This window comes from Choloepus didactylus, chromosome 10 (assembly GCF_015220235.1).
Source record: "Choloepus didactylus isolate mChoDid1 chromosome 10, mChoDid1.pri, whole genome shotgun sequence".
In the NCBI taxonomy this organism is placed as follows: Eukaryota; Metazoa; Chordata; class Mammalia; order Pilosa; family Megalonychidae; genus Choloepus; species Choloepus didactylus.
Window position 1 is genome coordinate 20,396,432 of NC_051316.1, and position 23,698 is coordinate 20,420,129.

At 38.2% G+C, this 23,698-nt stretch overlaps 1 protein-coding gene across 1 annotated transcript in view; it reads right to left on the reverse strand.

Annotated features, from left to right (window-relative positions):
• Positions 1–2,260: 2,260 nt before the first annotated feature.
• Positions 2,261–23,698, reverse strand: part of SPTLC1 (serine palmitoyltransferase long chain base subunit 1) — an 88,467-nt gene continuing 67,029 nt past the window's right edge. The window contains exons 12-15 of the mRNA XM_037797534.1: positions 22,887–22,941; positions 17,447–17,564; positions 6,132–6,205; positions 2,261–3,744 (exon numbers count right to left, since the gene is read on the reverse strand). Coding sequence (XP_037653462.1) covers positions 3,651–3,744; positions 6,132–6,205; positions 17,447–17,564; positions 22,887–22,941 — 341 coding nt within the window. The 3' untranslated portion in view covers positions 2,261–3,650. The remainder of the gene's footprint in view (positions 3,745–6,131; positions 6,206–17,446; positions 17,565–22,886; positions 22,942–23,698) is intronic.

Consider the following 23,698-nt stretch of genomic DNA (forward strand, 5'->3'; position numbering starts at 1 on the left):
TTTGAGCTAATTTTTGTATGTGATGTGAGGTAAGGGTCTAAATTCTTTTCTTTTTCCCCACATGGTTATCTGTATTCATTCCCTGTGGCTGCTATAACAAATTACTACACACTGATGGCTTAAAACAAAAATTTATTCTCTTACAGGTATGGAGGCCAGAAGTCCAAAGTCAACAACACTTCACTTCCTTGGAAGGCTGTAGAGAGAATCCATCCCTTATCTCTTCCGGCTTGGAATTTCTTGTCTTATAGCCTCCTGACTCCAAACTTGGCCTTGTCTTCACATTGCCTTCGTCTCCATGTGGTCTCCTCTGTGTGTCTCTGTTGTCTGCGTCTCTCTCCTTTATAAGGACACTTCTGATGGCATTTAGGACCCTCTTTGATAATTCAGAGTAATCTCATCTCAGAATCCTTAACTCAATCAAATCTGCACAGGCACTTTTTCTTAGTAAGTTAACATTTACAAACTCCAGGGATTAGGACTTGATATCTTTGAGTGGACATTATTCAATCTACTATAATATCCAATACTCGCAGCAGCATTTGTTGAAAAGACTATTCTTTCTCCACTGAATTGTCTCAGTATTTTGTCAAAAATAAATTGACCATAAATATGAGGGTTTACTTCCGGATGCTCAATTCTGTTTCCTTGCTCTATTTGTCGATCACTATGCCAGCACCACACTGTCTTGATAGCTTACAGAAAGCTTTGCAATCAGGTAGGTTAAGTTTTCCAAATTTTGTCTGCTTTAAAAATTATTTTAGCTACTATAGGGCCTTTGCATTTTCATATATATTTTAGGATCAGTGTTAACTTCTGCAAAAATCTGGAATTTTGATAGTGACTGTACTGAATTTCTGCATCAATTTGGGGAATCTTCCAATCTATGAACATGGAATGTCTCTCCATTTATTTAAATCTAAAACTTCTCATAGCAATGTTTTGTAGTTTTGAGTGTCTATCTCACATTTTTTTGTTAAACTTATTCCTTATTATTTCATTCTTTTCTGATGCTATTATGAATGGAATTGTTTTCTTAATTTCATTTTCAGATTGTTTGTGGCTAGTATATAGAAATATTGATCTTATATCCCATGAACTTGTTTATTAATTCATACAGGTTTTTTAATGGATACCTTAGAATTTCCTACATATAGTATCATGTCATCTGCAAATTTAAGAGTACTTTTATCATGTCATCTGCAAATAAGAGTATTTTTATTTCTTCCTTTCCAATTCTTTTTACTCTTTATTACACTTACCTTATTTCCTAGATTTTAAGATGCATCTTTTCCACTCATATTATACTATTTCAGAAATTGAAATGCATCTTACATCTTATAACTGGTGACAGGTTATAGATAGCACAGTTTTTTTAGTGGTACAAAAATAAATGCACATGATAAAATTTCTGGAGCTCTAAGTTTGATGAAGTACTGGTAACTTTTTTGTCCCACCTTGCCTCAGAGGTTTACTTTTGCCAAGTGGGAACTTAGCTGCAGAAATAAAAATGTAGTCATGTGGTTCCTCCCTGCCCTATGGGCAGTTCTGTGTAGTGGAAATGGACTGCAAATGGTTTCCGTGTTCCTCACCTCAAGCCACTGGCTTTCTCCACGGAGGATCGATGGTGGAGAGCACTTCAGAACCCTGTCACTTTTTTGTAAAAGAGAAATTTGTAGCTGCTTCAGATTTGAGGAAATGACCCCCCCCCCTTTCAAAGCATTTTGCCTGTTTGATCAAGATTTTATTGTATGTAGCAGATAATTTTTGTGGTGTATGTTACTGGATTGTGGCCACCCCATAGTTTCAATACAAAGATTGTTCTTTATTTTTGGATCCTTTTGTTTAAAATTTTGGTGTGTTTCAGGGAAGGAAGTTAAGTAATATGTGTGGCTCCACCATCTTTCTGAGAAACTTCTGATCATCTTTTTAAAAGTAGCAATAAACATCTTGATGCTGCTATTTTGATTTAGAAAGTATTACAGGAATAGCTCAACCATCACTATTCCTATCTGTTCAAAAATATAATGGCTCTGGTATTGTAGTTGTTAGTGGTCAATGATTAAATTAGTAGGAACTCAGGAAACTTCAGATACTATAAATTTTTTGGTTAGGAGTGAAAAAGGCACTAAGAAGTGAGTCATTTCTTAAAAAAAAAAAAAACCAACAGAAAACAAAGGAAAAGACTACCCCAAGTTTCCAATGAAGTTAAAATTGAGAGACTATTCTGTTGCATATGTTACAGATGAAAACAGACTAATCATCAGGAATGTAGGTTTATTTCATTAAAAACAAAACAAAACAGTCATCTCCCAAAGAGAACTGTACATTTTAAAGCAGCAGCAATCACAAGGCACATATGTCCGAGATAACTCCAATAAAATAGAAACTAAACATTTAAAAATACAAGGTGTTATTTAAAAACATGTTGAAGACCACTTGTTAATATGAACATAGGTTATGAAAATGACTTTTTTTTCTTTTTACAATTTTATTCCTTTACCTTTAATAAGAGAAGGAATAATGGTGTGTGTGTGTATATATATATATATATGAGTTATCTTGCAGTACTTATCACAAAACTTTACACCACCTAATTTGGTTTGCTGAAGAAAAAACAGATAGCTAAAGTATAACTTAAAATTTTCATTTTTAGTGCTTCCATATCTCTTTTTAGACATTTGGAGTTTATAACGCTGAAAAGAAAGAAAAAAAAAAAAAACTTCACTTCTCTTAGCTTAGAAAAAGCCTGTGGTTATCCATCCCCAGGCAAACCCACTCTACAAAAAAAGAATACATTCAAGATATTCTAAAATAGCAGGGACATGATTTATTTTGGGATCATCACAAAAACATTTCCTAAAATAGATTACAAGCCAATACATAATGTAAAGGTCAACTATATTAAAATAAAATAGTATTTGATTTAAATTATTGCTCACTTAGGAAGTAGAATGAATATTCTTTTAAGGATGCTAAGATTAGCTGTTAGAAATGGTGTAACTATATTTAGTATACAAAAACTCTACATTCAAATATATTCTAATAAAAAGTTTATAATAATCACACAAAACGTGTTCCTTTGTATATTAACCACCATTTAGCTTCATGTGATGGAGACTGGAAAAAATGTAGTCGAATTAGATCTTCAAATAATAAATACTGCATCACAGATGTCGGAGTGTTCCTCTAAGCTTTTATGTTTCAAAGTCATTTTTATACAAAATAGTAGGGTGTTAAAGAGTGCTTACAGAACCTTTCTACTAGAAGACAGAGAAGAGACACTAAAGCTCCATTTTTAAACAATGACAACATAACACAATATAACATGGTGTAACAAAGTGTTTGAACAGTACTAAAGAGCACAATTTAAATACCTGTCATACACTGTAATTAGTTTGCCTCTTTAAAAATTCAGTTCCTGGGCTTTTAGATACGTTTTCTTTTTAAAAATAATAAGCATCCTTCTCACTGCCATACATTTGGTCCACATCCACGCCATTTGGTAATAATCCTAGTAAACATCTACAGCTCTCGCTTGGGTCCCTCCACGGCCAGCCTGAGGTCTGTGAGACGTCCACGCTCCCCAGCGACGGAGGCCTCTGCCCTCCTGCTGAGTGGAAGGAGTCCACCCAGCCCGGAGCCAAGGCCTAGAGCAGGACAACCTGGGCCACCTCCTTGATGGTGGACGCGGCTTTCTCCAGTTCTTCTTCCGTTTGTTCAACTGTGACCACAACCCTAATGCTGAGAGACAATAGAGGGTATAAGAAGTTATCCAGGGTGAGCCTATGCCAAAGGCTGGCACGCTATGTCCTAAGAACTAAACCCAGCCCGCCACCTGTTTTCATAAGTAACGTTTTATTGGAACCAGCCGCACTCATTTGTGTATGCCTGGTTTCCAGTGCTTTCCTACCACATGGGCAGAGGTGAATAGTTGAGACAGGGACCCTATGGCCTGCAAGCCTAAAATATTTACTCTTTGGCCCTTTGCAGAAGAAATTTGTTGGCCTCTGGCCTATACTATTAGTATATTATCTAGACAAGGTAACCTTTCAGTGCGGCCTGCCCAGTGAAGCCAGGAAACTGTCCTCTAAATAATTTACTGCTACAAGCAGTACCAGGACAAAAAAAAGAACAAAAAACAAACAAAAAACCCCCCAGGATATCAGCATTTCTCAAACCAATGAATAAGTGTTTGGATGTTCACATTTATAATTCAATAAGTAATGTGGAAGTTCTATACTACTTTGAGGCAAGGCAGAACATTTCAAGTTTTCAGAAAGTTGAAGAAAAATATCAGCTTGACAGGGTAATACCACCCATACCTCTGTCCCTTTCCCTTGAAAACGCCTGCTTCATCCATGAAATGAATATTTACCGAACTGTTCTGTGCTAGGCATGCGGTACCAAGGGGCACAAAAGAAGCATGGGTTCTCTCCTCATCAACCTACAGTCATACCAACAAGTGTATCTACACAGGTGCAATGTAACATGAGGGGGGCAGGATCTTCAAGGTGGTTTCTAGCTGTTGCCAGAGGGATCTTCCAAAATCCAAATCTGGCCCTCCAAGTCTGTATAACATTCCAACTCCTTGATGTGTGACTCTGAATCCTCCCTGACTTGGCGTCGTTTCCTCTCCAGCTTCCCTCTCTCTGGTACTTCTGAAACTCGTGCTCTGGGTCTGCAGATGTACACATAGATCTCCAAACCATTTCAACCCCCAAGCAAAGCTCACGCAACCTTGTCAGCGGGAATGCCACGCTGCCTACCACTGATTCGACACAAGCATGCTTGGTTTCCGAGGCTCAGCTGAAGCATCACCTGTTCTAGGAAGCCAGGCCAGACCTAACCTATGACCCCAATTAATCCAGGGCTATAACCTCTGATGTATGTCCACCTCCTTTGATGATACTATAAGCTCTGTGAAGACAGATTCATGTCTCCTTTAATATTTTTTTACCTTCAGTACATTTTGTTGAATGAACATTGATTTAAAATTGTGACTCAAGGCACATTCTCACAGAGGGCTTCCTGAACCTTTGTAGAGTTTCCTCGCCCTTTGCTTTGTTTTCCTCTAGGTGTTTCAGTGTGTTCTGGATGAAGTATCACACAGGACCTAGTGTGGGATAATCGCCACAACCCAGACTGCTGTCCCTTCTCTGCAGGACTGTCCTGGGCAGATGCTGCTGGCCTAGCATGTGGTACATTAGTGTTACTGTAGATACCAGCTTTGCTGCTTTGAATGTATTATGTCCCTCAAAATGCCATTATCTTTGATGCAATCTTGTGTGGGCAGACATATTAGTGTTGATTAGACTGTAATTCTTCGAGTGTTCCCATGGAGGTGCGACTCACCCAACTGTAGGTGATAACTCTGATTAGATAACTTCCATGGAGGTGTGACCCCACCCATTCAGCAGGGCCTTGATTAGTTTACTGGAGCACTATATAAGCTCAGACAGAAGGAGCGAGCTTGCTACAGCCAAGAGGGACACTTTGAAGAACGCAAAGGAGCTGAGAGAGGATCTGCAGCTTACAGAGACATTTTGGAGGCGGCCTTTGAAAGCAGACTTCTGCTCCGGAGAAGCTAAGAGAGGACAAATGCCCCAAGAGCAACTAAGAGTGACATTTTTGAGGAGCTGGAGCCTAGAGAGGAATGTCCTGGGAGAAAGCCATTTGGAAACCAGAACTCTGGAAAGCTGCCAGCCACGTGCCTTCACAGCTAACAGAGGTTTTCTGGATGCCACTGGCCATCCTTCAGTGAAAATGCCCCCTTACTTTGGACACTTCATGGCCTTAAGACTGTACTTGTGTAACCAAATAAACCCCCTTTATAAAAGCCGATCCATTTCTCATATTTTGCAAAAAGGCAGCGTTAGCAAACTGGAACACCAGCTGAGTGGAACTTCAGTTGGTCCCAGAGGTTTGTGGGAGGGTACTTGAGTCCTAAAGGACTTCTCAGTTACAATTTGAAAACATCTAGCTAAAGAACAGAAACAGGGGATGGACCTTTTAATGACAGACATTTTTCCTTATCCTGTGATAGCCTTTTGAAAATTTTTAAACAATACGTTTCAGGCAGACATGAAAGTAGGAAAAACAAGAAAGGTCATATTTTAATGTCAACCAACCTTGGAGGAGGGAGGCACTTCTCTTCTTTCTCCAAGTAGCGCGCCTGAGTTAATGCAATACTTCTGTTCATGCACTGCAAGAAGAAAAAGAAATAGATCTGCAACCCACACTTGAGACACTATGTTATATAATTAAAACAGGAAGCTAAACTGAAACGCTATCCCTCGACAGTAGTTTTTAATTCATTTTTCCAATTATAAACACCAGGAGACAAAACAAAAACATAAGATAATCCAGAGTAGCAGCACAGTTCCACAGAACTCTTTGCAATGATGGATATACTCCTTTCTGCTCTGTTCAAAAGAGCAGCCACTGGCTGCTAGTGCACACATTTCCATGAGAAGCAAAATTTTAAAATTTACATTTAATTAATTTATACTAGACAGAAGAGTTAGAGAATGGTATGAGCAAAGCCCCACAAGCTAACAAAGAGTTGAACTTAAGAACAAAGGCAGATTCGCTTCAGGAAGAGCCTCTAGCACTTTGAATATCAGCACTAACCACAATCTCCATGTGTTACAGAGGGGCACAGAAAGCCTGGTGTTTACACATTTTTGGCATGTCTTTCCCATGTCAGTATTTATTATATTCATTCAAAAATTCTCTAACAAAAGAAATCAGAGCAAGGTAATGGGTATGGGGTGGGGGAGGGTTCTTTATGGGGTGATGAAAATGTTCAGGAATTATGTAAGTGATGGTTGCACAACCTTGTGAATATTAAAAACCACTGAATGAATGGTATGGTATGTGAATTAAAACGGGGAAAAAAGCCACAGAGCAACAATAAAAATACGGTTGCCTAAAAGGAAAAAAACAAGTATTCCAGTCCCTGACAGTAAAAGTTTGTGCATGAATAGTTAGTTCATCTCATAAGCTACAAAGCCTGTTTTTTCCTACTAGGAAGAGATTAAAAAACCATGTCAGGCAATGATTATAGATTCTTGCTACTTATAGATTCTGGAACTGTACTTGGAAAAGTTAACTCCTCCTGAAAACATCTGTACTGGCTGTTTCTAGACCTGGCTGATTAAGAAACATTAAAAAACCATAACTTAGAAGTTTATAAAAACAGTGTTTTGTTGAGCAACTCAACCTAAACTTGGCAAGACCTCTCCATTCTATAAAGTCTAAACAAGAGTTACAGTACTGTGATTCTTTTCTCTCCCTCAAATATCGCAAAGAAAAAGGAGAGAGGAGAGAGACAAAAGAAAATTTTGAAGTTGCCAGTAGTTACTAATCTTTTTTCTTCCTACAACTGAAGTTTCCAGATACCCTGCTCTCTTCTCACTAAACCCTCAAGACATAATTTTGGGATCTGAGTGATACATAAGACTTTCATTTTTCCTTCTCGTCATTTCATTCATATGCCCTCCTCCTGTGTCTCTCATTACAACCAAGACAGTCTTACTACTATGACTGTAACTGTTACCATCTAGTGAAAAAGGAACAGAGGTGGATTTAATACCGAACGGGCACCTTGACATCCAAAGAAGGTCAATGTCACATGACACAAGTGTGTGTAGATAACTGTGCTAAGAGTGTGGTTGTTGACTCGGAGGGAGAAAACGACTCGAGTCAACACAAGGTATCTACTTCCCAAGAAACTGCACTGCAGCAGCCAGCACCCATCCTACAACCAGGTCGATAAAACCAGAAGCTGCCTCACCCATTAATTAAGGTAATGTCATTCATTTGAATTCTACTGGCTTATCCCTTTAGTTTGTATTTCATTTCTGCATTTCTCTTGACATTACATTTGTGTAAGAACTCTAAAGCACAAGGATACTGTACTTACTTTTATGCTTCTACATATTTAAGTAAAATTACAATAAAAATACCAAGGCAATAAAAGGGGTCTGTGGCATATTTTTTCCCTGTAAAGACAGTCTCTCATTTTTCAAGCTGGCAGAACTTTGCCTAAGGGCATATTTGTGACATTTCCTCACCCAACAAGGCAAGAGTCATTTGAGCCTGATCACTTGTAATCTGACACAGTTCCTTAATTAGGAATCTCACAGTCTCTTTTTGATTTTATTTTTGTTTTTTGAAAACGACTGAACCCAGTCACATGAAGTGCTCCACGAATCTATTCCAGATTATGTGGTTCAAATGTCAAGCCCCGGGTCCTCACATTTAACAGCCATGGGATCGTGGAGGGGCAGGCACTGAGACGTACCTGAGATGCTGGATGGAGGAAGCCCTGTGTGGGACCTGGCACGGAAAAGGACCATGACAGACGGCAACCATCATTATTATATGTGCATCTTAGTTAATAGTGAAGTTGTACTTAGTAGCAAGAAGACTTTCAGAAGACAAAGATCATTAAAATCATTAACTAAACTTCCCAATGGGCACGTTAAAGAAATCATTTTCTTCTTTCCTTTTTTTTCCTCTTTTTTTTTCCTTCATTAGAGAAGTTGTGGGTTTACAGAACAATCATGCATAAAATACAGGATTCTCTGCACTCCAAAGCCCCCCAACACTTTTTACATTGCTGTGATAGTACATTTTTATAATTATACTATTAAAGTGTATTTTCATGGATTTTTTAAAAAAATTTTATTCTGTTACCATACATACAATGTAACATTTTCCCTTTTAATCACATTGACATATGTATTTCAGTGCTGTTAATTGCGTTCTCAATGTTGTGCTACCATCACCACCATCTATTACCAAAACATTTCCATTATTCCAAATAGGAACCCAGTACATTTTAAGCCTTAACTTCCCATTCTCTATTTGCAACCCATCCCATGGTAATCTATAGTCTAGATTCATACTCTATGAGTTTGCTTACTTTAATTGTTTCAAATCAGTGAGATCATACAATGGTTGTCCTTTTTATCTGGCTTATTCACTCAACATGATGACTTTGAGGTTGTTGCATGTATCAGGACTTCATTCTTTACTATGGCTGAGTAATATTCCACTGTATGTATATACCATATTTTGATTATCCATTCATTGACCGATGGACACTTGGGTTGCTTTCATCTTTTGGCAATTGTGAATAATGCCGCTATGATCATCAGTGTTCAATTACCTGTTTGAGCCCGTGTTTTCAATTCTTTGGTGTATATACCTGGAAGTGAGGTTGCCAGGTCATATGGTAGTTCTATACTTAGCTGTCTGAGGAATCAAAAACCTGTCTTCCACAGTGGCTGCACCATTGTACATTGCCACCAGCAATAAATGAGTGTTCCTACTTCTCCCCATCTTCTCCAATACTTGTTATTTTCCTTTTTTTAAACAGCAGCATTCCAATGGGTGGGAAATCATATCTTATTGTTATTATGATCTGCATTTCCCTGATGGCTAATGATGTTGGGCATCTTTTCCATGTGCTTTCTGGCCATCTGTATACCTTCTTTGGAGAGATGTTTGCTCAAGTCTTGTCCATTTTTTAACCGGGTTGTCTTTTTGTTGTTAATTGAGGGATTTCTTTATCTATACTGGGTATTAGTCCTTAATCGGTTTTGTGGTTTCCAAATATTTTGTTGCATTGTGTAGGTTATATTTTTAGTTTCATGGCAAATTCCTTTGAGAAACAAAAGTTTCTGATTTTGATGAAGTCTCATTTATCTATTTTATCTTTTGTTGTTTGTGCTCTAAGAAACCACTGCTTTGGATTTATTTGCCAAGTTAGGCTTAGAGAAAGTCCACATCTGAGCAACAAAAGTTCTCTAGAGGTGACTCCCAGGCACAATTATAGGTGGGCTTAGGCTCCCCTTTACAACCACAAATGTCACCTAAGCAAGCCTCAAGATCGAAGGCTTGACTTACAAAGTAGGGGGTTCCTCAGGTCACACAGCATATGTTATGCTCACGATAATCCATCCACTATCTTACATTATCATCACTTAGTTGTACAATCCTTACCACTCTCCATTTTAAACAATTCTCATGACCCAGAACACCTCACAGCTTTTATCAGCCCTTAATTATTTGTCCCTAGTCTCTGTGTGGTATTCCTGTTAATTACAGTCCCTAGGACAGGATCCCCAACCCCCCACCCCCATCTCTGCCCCAGATGAATGAGTCTTCCTGGCAATATGGGACACAGATTCTGGGAGTGAGCCTAACCCTGGCACTGAGGGATTGAGAAGCCCTTTTTGACCAAAGGGGGGAAAAGAAAGGCAACAAAGCAATGTTTCAGCGGCTAGGAGAGTTCAAACGGAGTCACAAGGTCCTGAACATGCTTCTCCATGTTTTCTTCCAAGAGACTGAGAGTCCCAGTTCTTATATTTAGGTCTTTAAACCATTTTGGGTTGATTTTTGTAGACAGTGTGAGATACGGGTCCTCCTTTTTATTTTGGCAAATGGAGATCCAGTTTTCCCAGCACCATTTGTTGAAGAGAATATTCTTTCACAATTGAGTAGTCCTTGCTGTCTTGTCAAAAAAACAGTTGTGAGGGAATGATTTCTGAATTCTCAATTCTATTCCACTGGTCTAAATGTCTGTCATCGAGCCAGTACCATCCTATTTTGATTATTGTGGCTTTTTTAGTAAGTTTTCAGATTGGGAAGTACGAGTCTTCCAACTTCATTCCTTTTCAAGATGGCTTTAGCTATCCAGGGCCCCTTACCTTCCCATATAAATTTTTTTTTTTTTTTAAATTGAATTCTTTTTTATTGAGATATATTCACATACCATACAATCATCCATGGTGTACAATCAACTGTTCACAGTACCATCATAGAGTTATGCATTCATCACCCCAATATATTTTTGAACATTTTCCTTACACCAGAAAGAATCAGAATAAGAATAAAAAATAAAACTAAAAAAGAACACTCAAATCACCCCCCCATCCCACCCTATTTTTCATTTAGTTTTTGTTCCCATTTTTCTACTTATTCATCCATACACTGGATAAAAGGAGTGTGAGTCACAAGGTTTTCACAATCCGTCACCCCTTGTAAGCTACACTGTTATACAATCGTCTTTAAAAGTCAAGGCTACTGGGTTAGAGTTTGATAGTTTCAGGTGTTTAGTTCTAGCTACTCGAATATATTAAAACCTAAAAAGGGTTATCTATAAAGTGCAAAAGAATGCCCACCAGAGTGACCTCTCGACTCCATCTGAAATCGCTCAGCCAATGAAACTTTATTCCGTTTCATTTCTCATGCCCCCTTTGGTCTAGATGTTCTCAATCCCACGACGCCAGGTCCAGATTCATCCCCGGGAGTCATATCCTGCGTTGCCAGGGAGATTTACACCCTGGGAGCGTCAGACTGAATTTTATGTGTAAATGAGCAGCAAGAAATGAGTGTCAGAATGGCAGACGACCTTAAATGCAGGCTAAGGAGTCCCATTTAAAACAAGAGCTCGGCTAAAGCATTTCTTCTGCAGAGGTGAGGAAGTGCATGCATCTATCATCTATTGGGGACCAGCTATGTGCCAGGCCCTTCTCTCTTAGTAAAATCTCTCATTAGGCTGCGAGTCAGGATTCCTGTATCGTGACGGTGCCCCTACCCTCCTTATCTTTCGTACATCGGAGCCAAATGCACACAGCATGCTTGCTGCTGCTTTCTCAAGATTACCTTTCCATATAAATTTGATGAATGGTTTTTCCATTTCTGAAAATAAGGTAGCTGGGATATTTATTGGGATTGCATTGAATCTATAAATTGCTTTGGGGGGTACTGACATCTTAATGATATTTAGTCTTTCAATCCATGAACATGGAATATCCTTCCATTTATTTAGATCTTTTTTAATTTCTTTTAACAATGTTGTATAGTTTTCTGTACATAAGTCCTTTACATCCTTGGTTAGATTTATTCCTTGATATCTGATTCTTTTAATTGCTATTGTGAATGAATTTTTTTTCTTGATTTCTTCCTTCAATTGTTCATTGCTTGTATATAGAAACACTACTGATTTCTGTGGGCTGATATTTTACCCTACCACTTTGCTGAATTCATTTATTAGCTCTAGGAGCTTTGTTGTGGATTTCTCAGGATTTTCTCTACATAGGATCATATACCTGCAAATAAGGAAACTTTTAATCTTCCTTTCCAATTTAGATGCCTTTTATTTTTCTCGCCCAAGGCTCTGCCAAGAAGTTCCACCACAATGTTGAATAGCCGTGGTGACAGTGGGCATCCTTGTCTTGTTCCTGATCTTAGATGGAAAGCTTTCAGTCTTACCATTAAGTAGGATGTTAGCTGTGGTCTTTTCTTATATGCCGTTTACCATGTTGAGAAAGTTTCCTTCTATTCCTAGTGTTCTAAGTGGTTTTATCAAGAAAGGATGCGTATATTGTTAAACACCTTTTCTGCATCGATTGAGATGATCATCTGGTTTTTTACACTTGATTCTGTTAATGTGGTGTATTACATGAATTGATTTTCTTATGTTGAAACAACCTTGCATACCAGGGATAAATACCACTTGATCATGGTGTATAATTCTTTTAACATGCTGTCAGATTTGGGTTGCTAGTATTTTGTTGAGGATATTTCTATCTACATTCATAAGAGACACTGGTCTGCAGTTTTCTATTCTGTGGTATCTTTGTCTGGATTTGGTATGATGGTGATGTTGGCCTTGAAGAATGAGTTAGGGAGTGTTCCCTCCCCTTCAATTTTTTGATGACTTATTCAATCTTTTTACTAGTAATTGGATTGTTGAAATCTTCTATTTCTTCTTGATTCAGTGTAGTTTACTCATGTGTTTCTAGCATTATGTCCATTTCATCTAGGTTATCTAATTTATTGGTATACAGTTGTTCACAGTATCCACTTACAGTCCGTTTTATTTCAGTGGGATTGGTAGTAATGTCTCCCTTTTCATTTCCGATTTTCGTTATTTGTATTCTTTTTTGGCAGTGTAGCTAATGGTCTGTCAAATTTATGGAACTTTTCAAAGAAACAACTTTTGTTCATCTTGATTCTATTGTTTTCTATTTCATTTATGTCTGCTCTAATCTTTGTTATTTCCTTCCTTCTGCTTGCTTTGGTTTTGTTTGCTCTTCTTTTTCTCATTCTTATAGTTTTGAGGTTAGGACTCTGATTTGCAGTCTTTCTTCTTCTTTAATGCTGGCATTCAGAGCTGTAAATTTCTCTCTTAGCACTGCCTTCTCTGTATCCTGTAAGTTTTGGTATGTTGCATTTTTATTTACATCTGCTTCAAAATTTTTCCTAACATTGCTTCTGATTTCCTCTTTAACTCCCTTGTTTAAAAGTATGCTGTTTAATTCCCACATATTTGTGAATTTTCCCTTTCTCCCTCTGTTATTGATTTCTGCCTTCATTCTGTTGTGGCTGGAGAACATACATTGTGTGATTTCAATATTTCTGAATTTACTAAGACTTGTTTTGTGACCTAACATATGGTCTACCCTGGAGAATAACCCATGTGCACTCTAGAACAATGTCTACTGTTTTTGTTGGGTGCAGTGTTCTATATATGTCTGTTAGATCTACTCGATTCAGTGTATCATTCAAGTCTTGTACTTTCTTACTGACCTTCTGACTAGATGTTCTATCCATTATGGAGAGTGGTGTGTTAAAGTCTACTATTAATGTGGAACTGTCAATTTCTCCCTTCAAATCTGTTCATATTTGCATCATATATTTTGTGGCTCTGCTGTTAGGTGCATATATCTTACTGTCAAATTATCTCCATTATCAGTATGTAATAGCCATTTTGTCCCCTGTAACTGTTTTTGCCTTAAAGTCTATTTTATCAGATATTAATATAGCCATTCCAGCTTTCTTTTGGATACCATTTGTATGGTATATTTTTCTCCATCCTTTGACCATTTGTATCTTTGAATTTAAGGTGAGTCTCCTGCATGCAGACTATATATAGTTGGGTCATCTTTTTAAACATTTTGCTAATCTCTGCTTTTTGACCAGAGAGTTTCATCCATTTAATTTAAAGTCACTACTGATAATTCAGGACTTTTGTCTGCCATTTTGTTATTGAGACTTTGTAACTCTTACAGCATTTTGGTTCCTCACTTCTGTTTAAGCTTATTTAATATTTATTTGCTTTCTCGTGGTGTACCATATCGAGAGCTTTCTCATTTCTATCTGGATATATTTTTCATCTGTTTTCCTAGAGGTTACCATGGGGTTAAAATTTAGCATCCTAAACATATAACCATTATATTTGGTTTGATACCAAGTTAACTTCAATAGCCTGCACATATACTTTGCCTATACTCCTCTCTCTCCCCACCATTTTATTTGTACTTGTTACCACTTGTCCAAAAACATAGATTTATCATTACTTTCTATGCATCTGCATTTTAGCACCTGTAGGAAGTAAGAAGTCGAGTTACACACCAAATAATACAATGAAATAATACTGGCATTTAGAAATACCCAAATGGTTACCTTTACTGCAGGTCTTTATTTCTTTATGCTGCTTTGAACCACTGTCATTTTGTTTCAGGACGAAGAACTCCCTTTAGTTTTGCTTGTAGGGTAAATCTATTGGCGATGAACTCCCTCATCTTTTGTTTATCTGAGAATGTCTTAATCTCTCCCTTATTTTTGAAAGAAAGTCTTGCTAGATATAAGATTCTTGGCTGGCCACTGTTTTCCTTCAACGCTTTAGGTATTTCAACCCACTGCCTTCTTGTCTCCATGGTTTCCAATGAGAAATCGGCACTCAATCTAACTGGGACTCCATTGTACATAACAAATTGCTTTTCTCTTGCAGCTTTCAAAACTCTTTCCTTGTCCTTTTTATTTGATAGTGTTATCAACATATGATGGGGTATACTTTTCTTCTTGTTTGTCCTGTTGGGTGTTCTCTGAGCTTGAATGTGTAAATTCACGTCTTTTGCTAAGTTTGGGCAATTCTCTGTCTTTGTTTCTTTGACTATTCCTTCTACCCCTTTCTTTCCTCTCATTCTGGGACTCCCATAATGTGAGTATTGGTGTCCTTGATGATGCCCCAAAGTTGTTTTAGGCTATTTTTGCTTTTAGTATTTTTTTTCTTTCTGTTCTTCAGCCTGACTCATTTTAAGTGCACTGCCTTCAAGTTCACCGATTCTTTCTTCTACCAGCCAGCTCCAATCTGCTCTTGAAACCTTCCTGGGCACTTTTCATTTCAGTTATTGTGATCTTCAATTCCAGTAGTTCTGTTTGGTTCCTTTTTAAAATTTCTCTTTACCTAGACTCTCATACTGTTCCTTCATTGTTTTCCTGACATCCTTTAGTTCTTTCTCTGTACTTTAGTTCATCTTCTTTTAAATGTCATCTTTCATGTCATCTTTGTTGGTGTTTTCTGTATTTTTTTATTCTTTTCCCCTGGACAGGCCATCATTTCATTTTTTTGTTTGTCTTGTATTTTTTTGCTGCACATTGCACATTTTAATATTTTAAAATATTTAAAATCCCAAGGGATTTATTCCTTGGGATGTCTGTTTCTTGGTTTTGTAACCAGTTGGTGATAAGACAGATTTTCTTAAGCTTCAGCCCTCCTATAGGAAGGTCTGCCCAAAACAAATGCAGTGTACAGGGTTTTCCCTGTCTTTCTGGTCCTGTGCCTTGTCCTGGGGTTTTCCTTGTTAGTTGTTTTGGAGTTTCCTTGTTTACAGGAGTTTGGCTGTCCCATTTCCCAGGGGATAAACTTCCCTCTTCCAGGTATTTGAAGCCACAGGAATTTGTCCCAGACTGTTGTATCTATAGTTTTTTACATTCCTCTCATTGTCTCCTGCTACTTTTGCTTGGAGGGCAAATTCTGGGAGAAGGGTGACCCCAAGAAGGACTTTCCCAAGTCAGTCGTTCCCAGCCCCAAACAGCCAGGGACCTGTGAAGAGGGCACAGAGCAGCTCCAAAGTGCCCCCTGGAGGGGGTCAGGATGGGCACCAAGAACTTTTCCAACTGCTCACCCAAAGCCCAGCAAATGCAGCCCTTCAGCTAACTTTCCCCACAGCCCTGAGGGAGCCCTGTGTCTTTAAATCTCCACTGCCTCTGTCCCTGTCTGGGGAGTGCTGAAACAATGGCTGCTGTCACCTCTGTCCAGGGCTGGTTGAAACAACTGCCCACAGAACCGGGACCCAGGGATCTGAATTCGCTAATCAAAAGCTGTGATAAGTGATCAGCTATGCACATCACTGTTCTCGGGGAAGAGGATTTTTATGTCCCTTTCTGTCAGCAGCTGCTAGCCAGGGACTGGACCCTGCGGTGGCCTGCTGCGAGAGTGGGGCATAGGTGCCGGTAGCTGCCTTGCAGAGAAAGCAATTTACTGACCTCTGGAGTTTCAAAATAGTTGTTTCAGACAGTTCCTGCCTATTTAATATTTGTTTTGGTGGAAGGACTGAATCCTGGAGCTCCCTACTCCACCATCTTCTCTAAAAGTTCTCTTCTTTCCTTTTTTGATTATAAGAGTATTACGATGTCAAGACTACAATGTGGTGCTACATGAAGAATAACCATGTTGGAGTTCACTCCAAGATAATCATCTGTTCAGCAGTGTATGCAATTACTATACACAATGCCTTCTCCAACTACATTTATGAAAGTCTAGCCTTGTAAATGGTAAGGAAATTGAAGTTTCTGGAAGGCTAATTATTCAGAGTAGATGCAAAGTTCATTATATAAATATGATATGGCACAGAATACAGTGCTAAATGAAAAATAGGTCCAATCAGAGAAACCAAAGCCTGTCACCACAGACATGATATAAATTTAATTAGGCAGCACCAGCCGTCAGGGGTTATGTCATTTCCATGTCAGAAGAGGGAGACACGCAACTTCTTTTATATCCTAACTCTTGAGGCAGAGGTTGTGGTTGCTTGGAGTTAGGTACCCCAGAAAAACATGTTCTTCACTGTAATCCATTCCTTGGGTGTGAACACACTGTGAATAGGACCTTTGGATGAGACTATTTTTAGTTAAGGTATGGCCAACTGAATTCGGATGAGTCTTAATTCTATTCTTGGAAGCCTTATAGAGAGGGTCACAGAGAGAAGTCATGGAGAGCAGCCAGAAGCCAGAAGGGTCACAGAGAGAAGTCATGGAGAGCAGCCAGAAGCCAGAAGTCAACAGAACCCAGAAGAAAAACGAGAAGATGCTACCACATGCACTGCCATGTGACAGAAAAGCCAAGGACCAGGGATTGCTGGCAGTCTGCCCCCAGAATGCCACAGTTGATTTGGGACTTCTCCTAGGCTCAAAACTGGGGGCCAATATATTCCCATTGTTTAAGCCAACCCTTTCTATAGTATTTGTTTTAGCAGCCAGGAAAATAAAACAAGTCTTTCTTAACTAAGAGCATTAACAAAAATTGCTTGCAGTAAAGGTGGCAGTGGTGTGGAGAGATCCACTTGAATAACTAGATACTTACTTGATCTACAATTTCCTGTAGTAGTTTAACATCTTTTTCTCGAGACCCAGTGCTCTCTTCTAGTTGTAGGTGAAATGCTGGAGAAAATGACTCCCCCACCACCTTTAATCCAGAAATGCTAAAGAAGGAAAACACACACATAGACATTAAATCTCTTCTGGGCTAAATGAAACCTCACATATCAGTAATTCAAAAACGCCTGCAGTGTACAGGCCCACAGAATCCAACAGAAATGTGTGACTTTTACTGGAAACATCACCATAACTGTGGTGTAACTCTAAATTCCAACAAAGAAAGTTAAAAATACATACCTTGGGCAATGCTTCCTACTCTCGGGAAAAAACACTGCAAGGCTCCCTGCTAGGTAGATGGGATACCTCTGTCTCATATTTCACTGACAAAACACAAGCCATCCCCAGTTCTCTGTTCCTCCTACCTCAGCCCCCTTGGTTAGTGTCACTTATCCTCAGGTATATCCTCACAGTCCAACTCACCCCTGGGCCTCTGGCTCCATCATTTCCTGCCTGGTTGGCTTTCATGCCCCTTCTTCCTATTGCTCGCTGCCATATATGACAGGTTCCAGCTCCAGTGTCACTTCCCTGGTGGAGCCTCTCCCATCAGACTAATTTGTGCTTTGATCAGATGGACTCATCTCACATGATGGGTGGGGTAGGCCTTTGGGAGAAGGAATGAAACAAAATGCCCTATTTCAATTGCCTAGATGCTGAGAGTCAGATTAAAGTTTAACTAAAACCAAATGAATGCAAAAGTTTTAGTTCAAGTTCAGAAACTTCAGAAGCTGTGCTCCAGAGCCTATTACATGCCTCAAAGAAAAATTTTGAACATATTGCTTTATCCAAATGGGTAAAACCCAAGCACTAGACTAGGTACTACAGACAGGGCAGTCAACAAGAAAGATATGGTTTCTATTTTTATACGTTCACAGTCCAGGGAGAGAATCAGACACAAAAAAATTACCCATATTAATATTTGGGGAATATCTGAGTTTCCAATGAGGAGGCAAATTAGCATAAGCTGATGACTTTCTCTCTCAAACTCAATTTTAGAGATGAAAGAAGTCAATTACTGACTAGAGGGAAAAATTTTTTAATTATTTAGAACTAAACATTGAAAATATTATCTGTGAAAATAATTTCTTTAAATATATTATTGGAAAACAAGAAATAAAACCAATAAGCTAATGTAAGAAGCTAAAAAAAAAGAACACGAATTCAATGAAACAGAAAAGTAGAACAAAAAGGCAGAAATGAATGAAGTAAAAAATATGATACTAAACAAAATCAAATTTAAGACTGTGCTGGACAAAATTCTGGAAAGATTACGAAGAAAATGGAGAATAAAGAAATAGAAAATAAAAAGGGGAAAATAATGTAGACTCAGAGAGATAATCATAGACTATCACCCCAATTCTAAAGCCCCAAGCCTAGAGAGCCTTAAGGAAGAGTCCTGCCCAACTTTTAAGAATCAAATAATCAAGCCCTGTCTTATACTGTTGCTCCATAAAGCAGAACAAATGGAAAAATTTTCCAATCATTTATTAAGGCTACTATATACATTGATTTCTAGCCCCATTTGAATTATAAATATAGATTAAAAAAACTCAAAGTAAAATGTTATTAATTTAACAAAGTAGAACAATATATTGTGATCATGTAGGGGTTATCTCAGGAACACAAAAACGGTTAAATATCAGAAAATCTGTCAATATAGTTCAGCTTATGAGACATGATTTCTCTTCACAGATATGAAAAACATTTGACAAAGTTGAACATCTATTTATGATAAAAAAAATTCTCCAAAATTAGGAATAATTTAATAAAGTCCACCTATCAAAAATGTTTTATATTTAACAAAGAAAGGACTTTATAATGGGAATAAGAGAAGGATGTCTGTTGTTCCTGCAATTATTCAATACAATATTTGAGACCCTGACCAATTTACTAAAAGAAGAAAAAGAAATAAGATGTATAAGAACTGGGAAAGGAAGAGAGAAACCATTACTGCAGATAATAGGATTTCCATGTACCTGATTGTAACAGAACCAAGCAAACTACTGGATTTATACAGGAGCTTAGAAAGACTGCTTGGATATAGGTTTAGAGAAATTAATAACATTCTTATAAATTAGCAATAATCAAGTAGACAAATAAGAGAAAAGACAACTCCATTCAAATAGCGGCAGTTATCTGTAGAACATCCAGAAATTCCCTTAACGAGTCCATAAAGATACAAGGACTTTATGGAGAAAAAGTTTATACTACATTAAAGGACACATAGGAAAATTCAAATAAGAGATTGTGTTCATGGATGACAATTCCCTCTACATTAATCAGAAAATTTGATGTAATTCTAGTTAAAATTCCAGCAATATTTCTAGAGGAATTTAAACTGACTCCAAAACTGATACAGTGATAAAAACAGATAGAGGACTGAGCAAATAAACCAAGGAACTAAAAGAGTATTCAAAACCAGATCCAAGGATAAATGGGAAACTGGCAGGTGACAGCGACGGTACTACAAACCAGTAAAAGAAAGGATATGGTGTCTGAACGGTAGTTAGAAACTGAATTCACTTGACCGCATTTCTTCCTCTAGTTACCACGACATTTCTCTGTTCTTCCTTACAACAAAACTTCGCAAAATAGTTGTTAGTGTGTCCAAATCCTCTCCTCCCATTCTCTCAGAAACCTACTTCAATCAGGCTTTTTGCCTCCCTGAAATTGCTCATCAAGCCACTAATAATCTCCATGTTATGAAAGCAAAGGCCCAATTCTCAGTTATTTTATTTGCCCTATGGACGGCAGTATTTGATGGGTGGAACAAATGCTTCTACTTAGCATTTCTTGGCTTCCAGGACCAAAAACTCCTTTGGTTTGCCTCTTCCCCACTAGCTTCTCTTTCTCAGCCTCCCATGCTGGTTCCTGACCTCTTAATATTAAAAAGCTTAAAATACTATCTATATACTAATGACTCACAAATTTCTCTATCTCATTCCTCTCCCTTAAACTTCAGCCTTGTATATCCACCTGTTGCTCTCTACTCAGTGTCCGCTGGGCATTTCAAGCTTAACAAACTCTGAACTTCCCCCCAAACTCTTAACAGAAACCTTGAGTCTCCCCCCTGTATATGAACTTCTGACAAAGGTAGCTGGCTCCATCCCTCAAAACACATCCAGAACTCAAACACTTCTCACTGCTACTACCAAGGTCAGTCACCCTTATCTTCTGCCTGCATCACTGAAACAATCTCCTAACTGGCCTTGCTTTTTCTCTTGCCACCATATAATCTCTTTTCACACTACAGTGATGAAATTGTGCTTAGACCCAAGTTCAATCGTGTCATGTCACTCCTTTGCTCAAAACCATGCCATGGCTTCCTCTTTGAGAGTGACAGCCAAGGTTCTAGCCTTGCCTGTAAAGTCTCTGAATAGTCTGCCCCCAATACCTGGTCCTCATCTGTACATACCCTCATTCTCTTCCCTCTTTTCACAATGGCCTCACTGCTATTTTGTTTGCTGTTCCCTCTAACTATCTACATTCCTAAACGGTTTGCTCCCAAACTTCCTTTAGTGTTTAGTGTCAGGTGCCTTGGAAGTCATCCAAATGTAGACACTGAGTAGGCAACTGGGAGATGAGGCCTGAGCCCCAACGCGTAGTGCAGACTAGAGATATAAATTGGTGAATTGTCTACCTATTGCAGGTGTCATGCAATGATTTGAGGCTCCAGTTGTGAAAGAAGAAAACTGAGAAGAAAAGAGGACAAGAACTAAGCCCTGTTGAGGAGGGTGTTGAAAGAAAGCCTTCAAAGGAGACCAAAATGAAGCAGTTGAAAGAGGTAGGACCAGGATGTCTGCTATCTCACAAGGCGTGTGATGTAACAGACTTCAAGCAAAGAAAGAGCTGCAAGAAGGAAAGAGCAGTCAACTGTGTTGAAAGCTAATGAGGGGTAAATAAGAGGGGCTCTGCAGACCGTTCACTGGATTTAGCAGTGTGATAGTCACTGGTCATCTCTACAGAAGCAGTGTGGGTAAAGTATAAGAGTAGAAGAGTAGAAGTTTCAAGTAAAAATGAGAGAATGAGGATGTGAAGAAAAAGCACACACAACTCTTGAGAAGATCCGCTACAAAGAAAAGGAGAGAAATAGGGCAGCTGCTAGCAGGGAATTTGGAGTCCAGGGAAAGAGGGATTTAAAGATGAGAGAGTAGCATATACCTGAATGCTAATAAAATGACTCAGGGCCAGGAGAGATTGATGATAAAGGAGATGGACATCCCAAAATTCAGAAAGCAGAAGGGCCTGTAATAGCTGGAGGAATATTTCCTTAGCTCCAACAGCAGGGAAGACAGACACTGGTAGGTGTGTAGATTTGTTTGGGAAAATGAGGGCATTCCCAAGTGACAGCAGGAGGCAAGGTTTCAGCTGGATGGAGTGAAGACAGGGGACTATGCATTCAGGAGAGAACAGGGAAAAGGGCATTTGAGGCTGGTGTGCATGAATCTACAGTAACTCCAACATGCCAGGCTGTGTTAGTATATTAATATTTCATACAACCAATGTAACTGAGGCCAATATAAATAATATCTCCTAACCATAACTTTTGTTATTATACAGACACACCCAGAACTTGAATTATTTCTGTCCCTACTGTATCTGGAACAGCTGTGATCTACTCATTGAACAACTGTCCTTTTCTTTTAGTAGAGTCTCTAGTTTCCATTCCTGGAAATAAAGAGATAGGACCTTTGTGACTGAAAAGACATGTTTTACCTTAGGAAAGGCAAAAAGAAACACCCTGGGCAATGCAAGATCATTTTCTATTATGTTGAGAAGTATGCCCAAAGATGTCACCAACCTCAAATTCTTTTTCTTAACTCTAAAGAAATCTTAAGGATTTCTTCTTGTGTAGTTAAAAACAAACAAACAAACAAACAAAACTTTTATAAGGTTCACGTCAATTTCACTTGTTTCTTTTTCTTGTAAAATAAAATTTTCAGTAATAAATTTGGTAATTTATTACAAAGTAACATGGATGGTATGGATCCGCTGTCATTTAATTATATAATACAATATATAATTATATCCTTTTATCTGTACTGATGTGGAGAGAGTCTAAAATGTTTATATCTAGTGGTAGGATTTTGGGTGATTTGTCATTTTCATCTTTGTATCTTCTGTATTGCTATAGTATTTTATGAATGACCTTACATAATTTTTACAAAAACAAAGTCATGCTTCTTTAAAACAACAATAAAATGGAGGGTCTGGTTTTATACAAGTACATCAATTTTAGTGAACTGAGGTTTTGGTTTCTCGGTTCCAATTAAGTTGAACTGAGCTTTACATAAGAGTAAAATTTTCCATTAGTTGTTTGAACACGGTGCATAAAAACTTTAAGTTGTCTGAAAATACATAAAACTTACCCTTGTAAAGCTTTATGAATTTGTTTGCACTTTTCCTGCAACAATGCAAAAATACCTGAATGGGAAAAAAAAATACCTTTGAAAGCATACCTGGAACATTTGCTATTACTAACCTAAAACTATTTTTAAAGACCCAGTTCATGTTCATCAATTTAAAATACTGTAAAACCTTCCACATTAATAGAGCCAGTATTGCACTCTTCTGAAGGCCCGAGCTTTTGTCTTTGGCACTTATTAACACCCATTGCCATCTACCTTGTACCCCACTTTCAGCAAAATCTGGGGTGTGTTGTCCAAGCAAAAGAGTAGCCCTTACTCCTAACAAGATTCTATAAGTAATTTGGCTAAGAGGATCAGGAAAAGAAGAGTACAAACCTATCACTTATTTCCAGATCGTGGAAAACAGATGCTATCCTAATTTTTACAACCTTTTCTTGGTGTTTTTCCTTTTGTTCAAGGAAAATTAAAAAACTGAATCCTACTTCTAGGTATATACCCCAAAGACTCTGAAAGCAGGACTTGAACAGATATTTGCACACCAAAGTTTAAAGTGGCATTATTCACAATTGCTGAAAAGTGGAAGCAACCCAAGTGTCCATCAACTGATGAATGGATACAGAAAACATGGTATGCACACACAATGGAATATTATTATTCAGCCATAAAAACGAATAAAGTTCTGATATACGTGACCACATGGATGAACCTTGAAGACATCACGCTGAGTGAAATAAGCCAGACATAAAAGGACAAATATTTTATGACCTCATTGATATGAAATAATTAGAATAAACAAAGTCATAGAGTCAGCG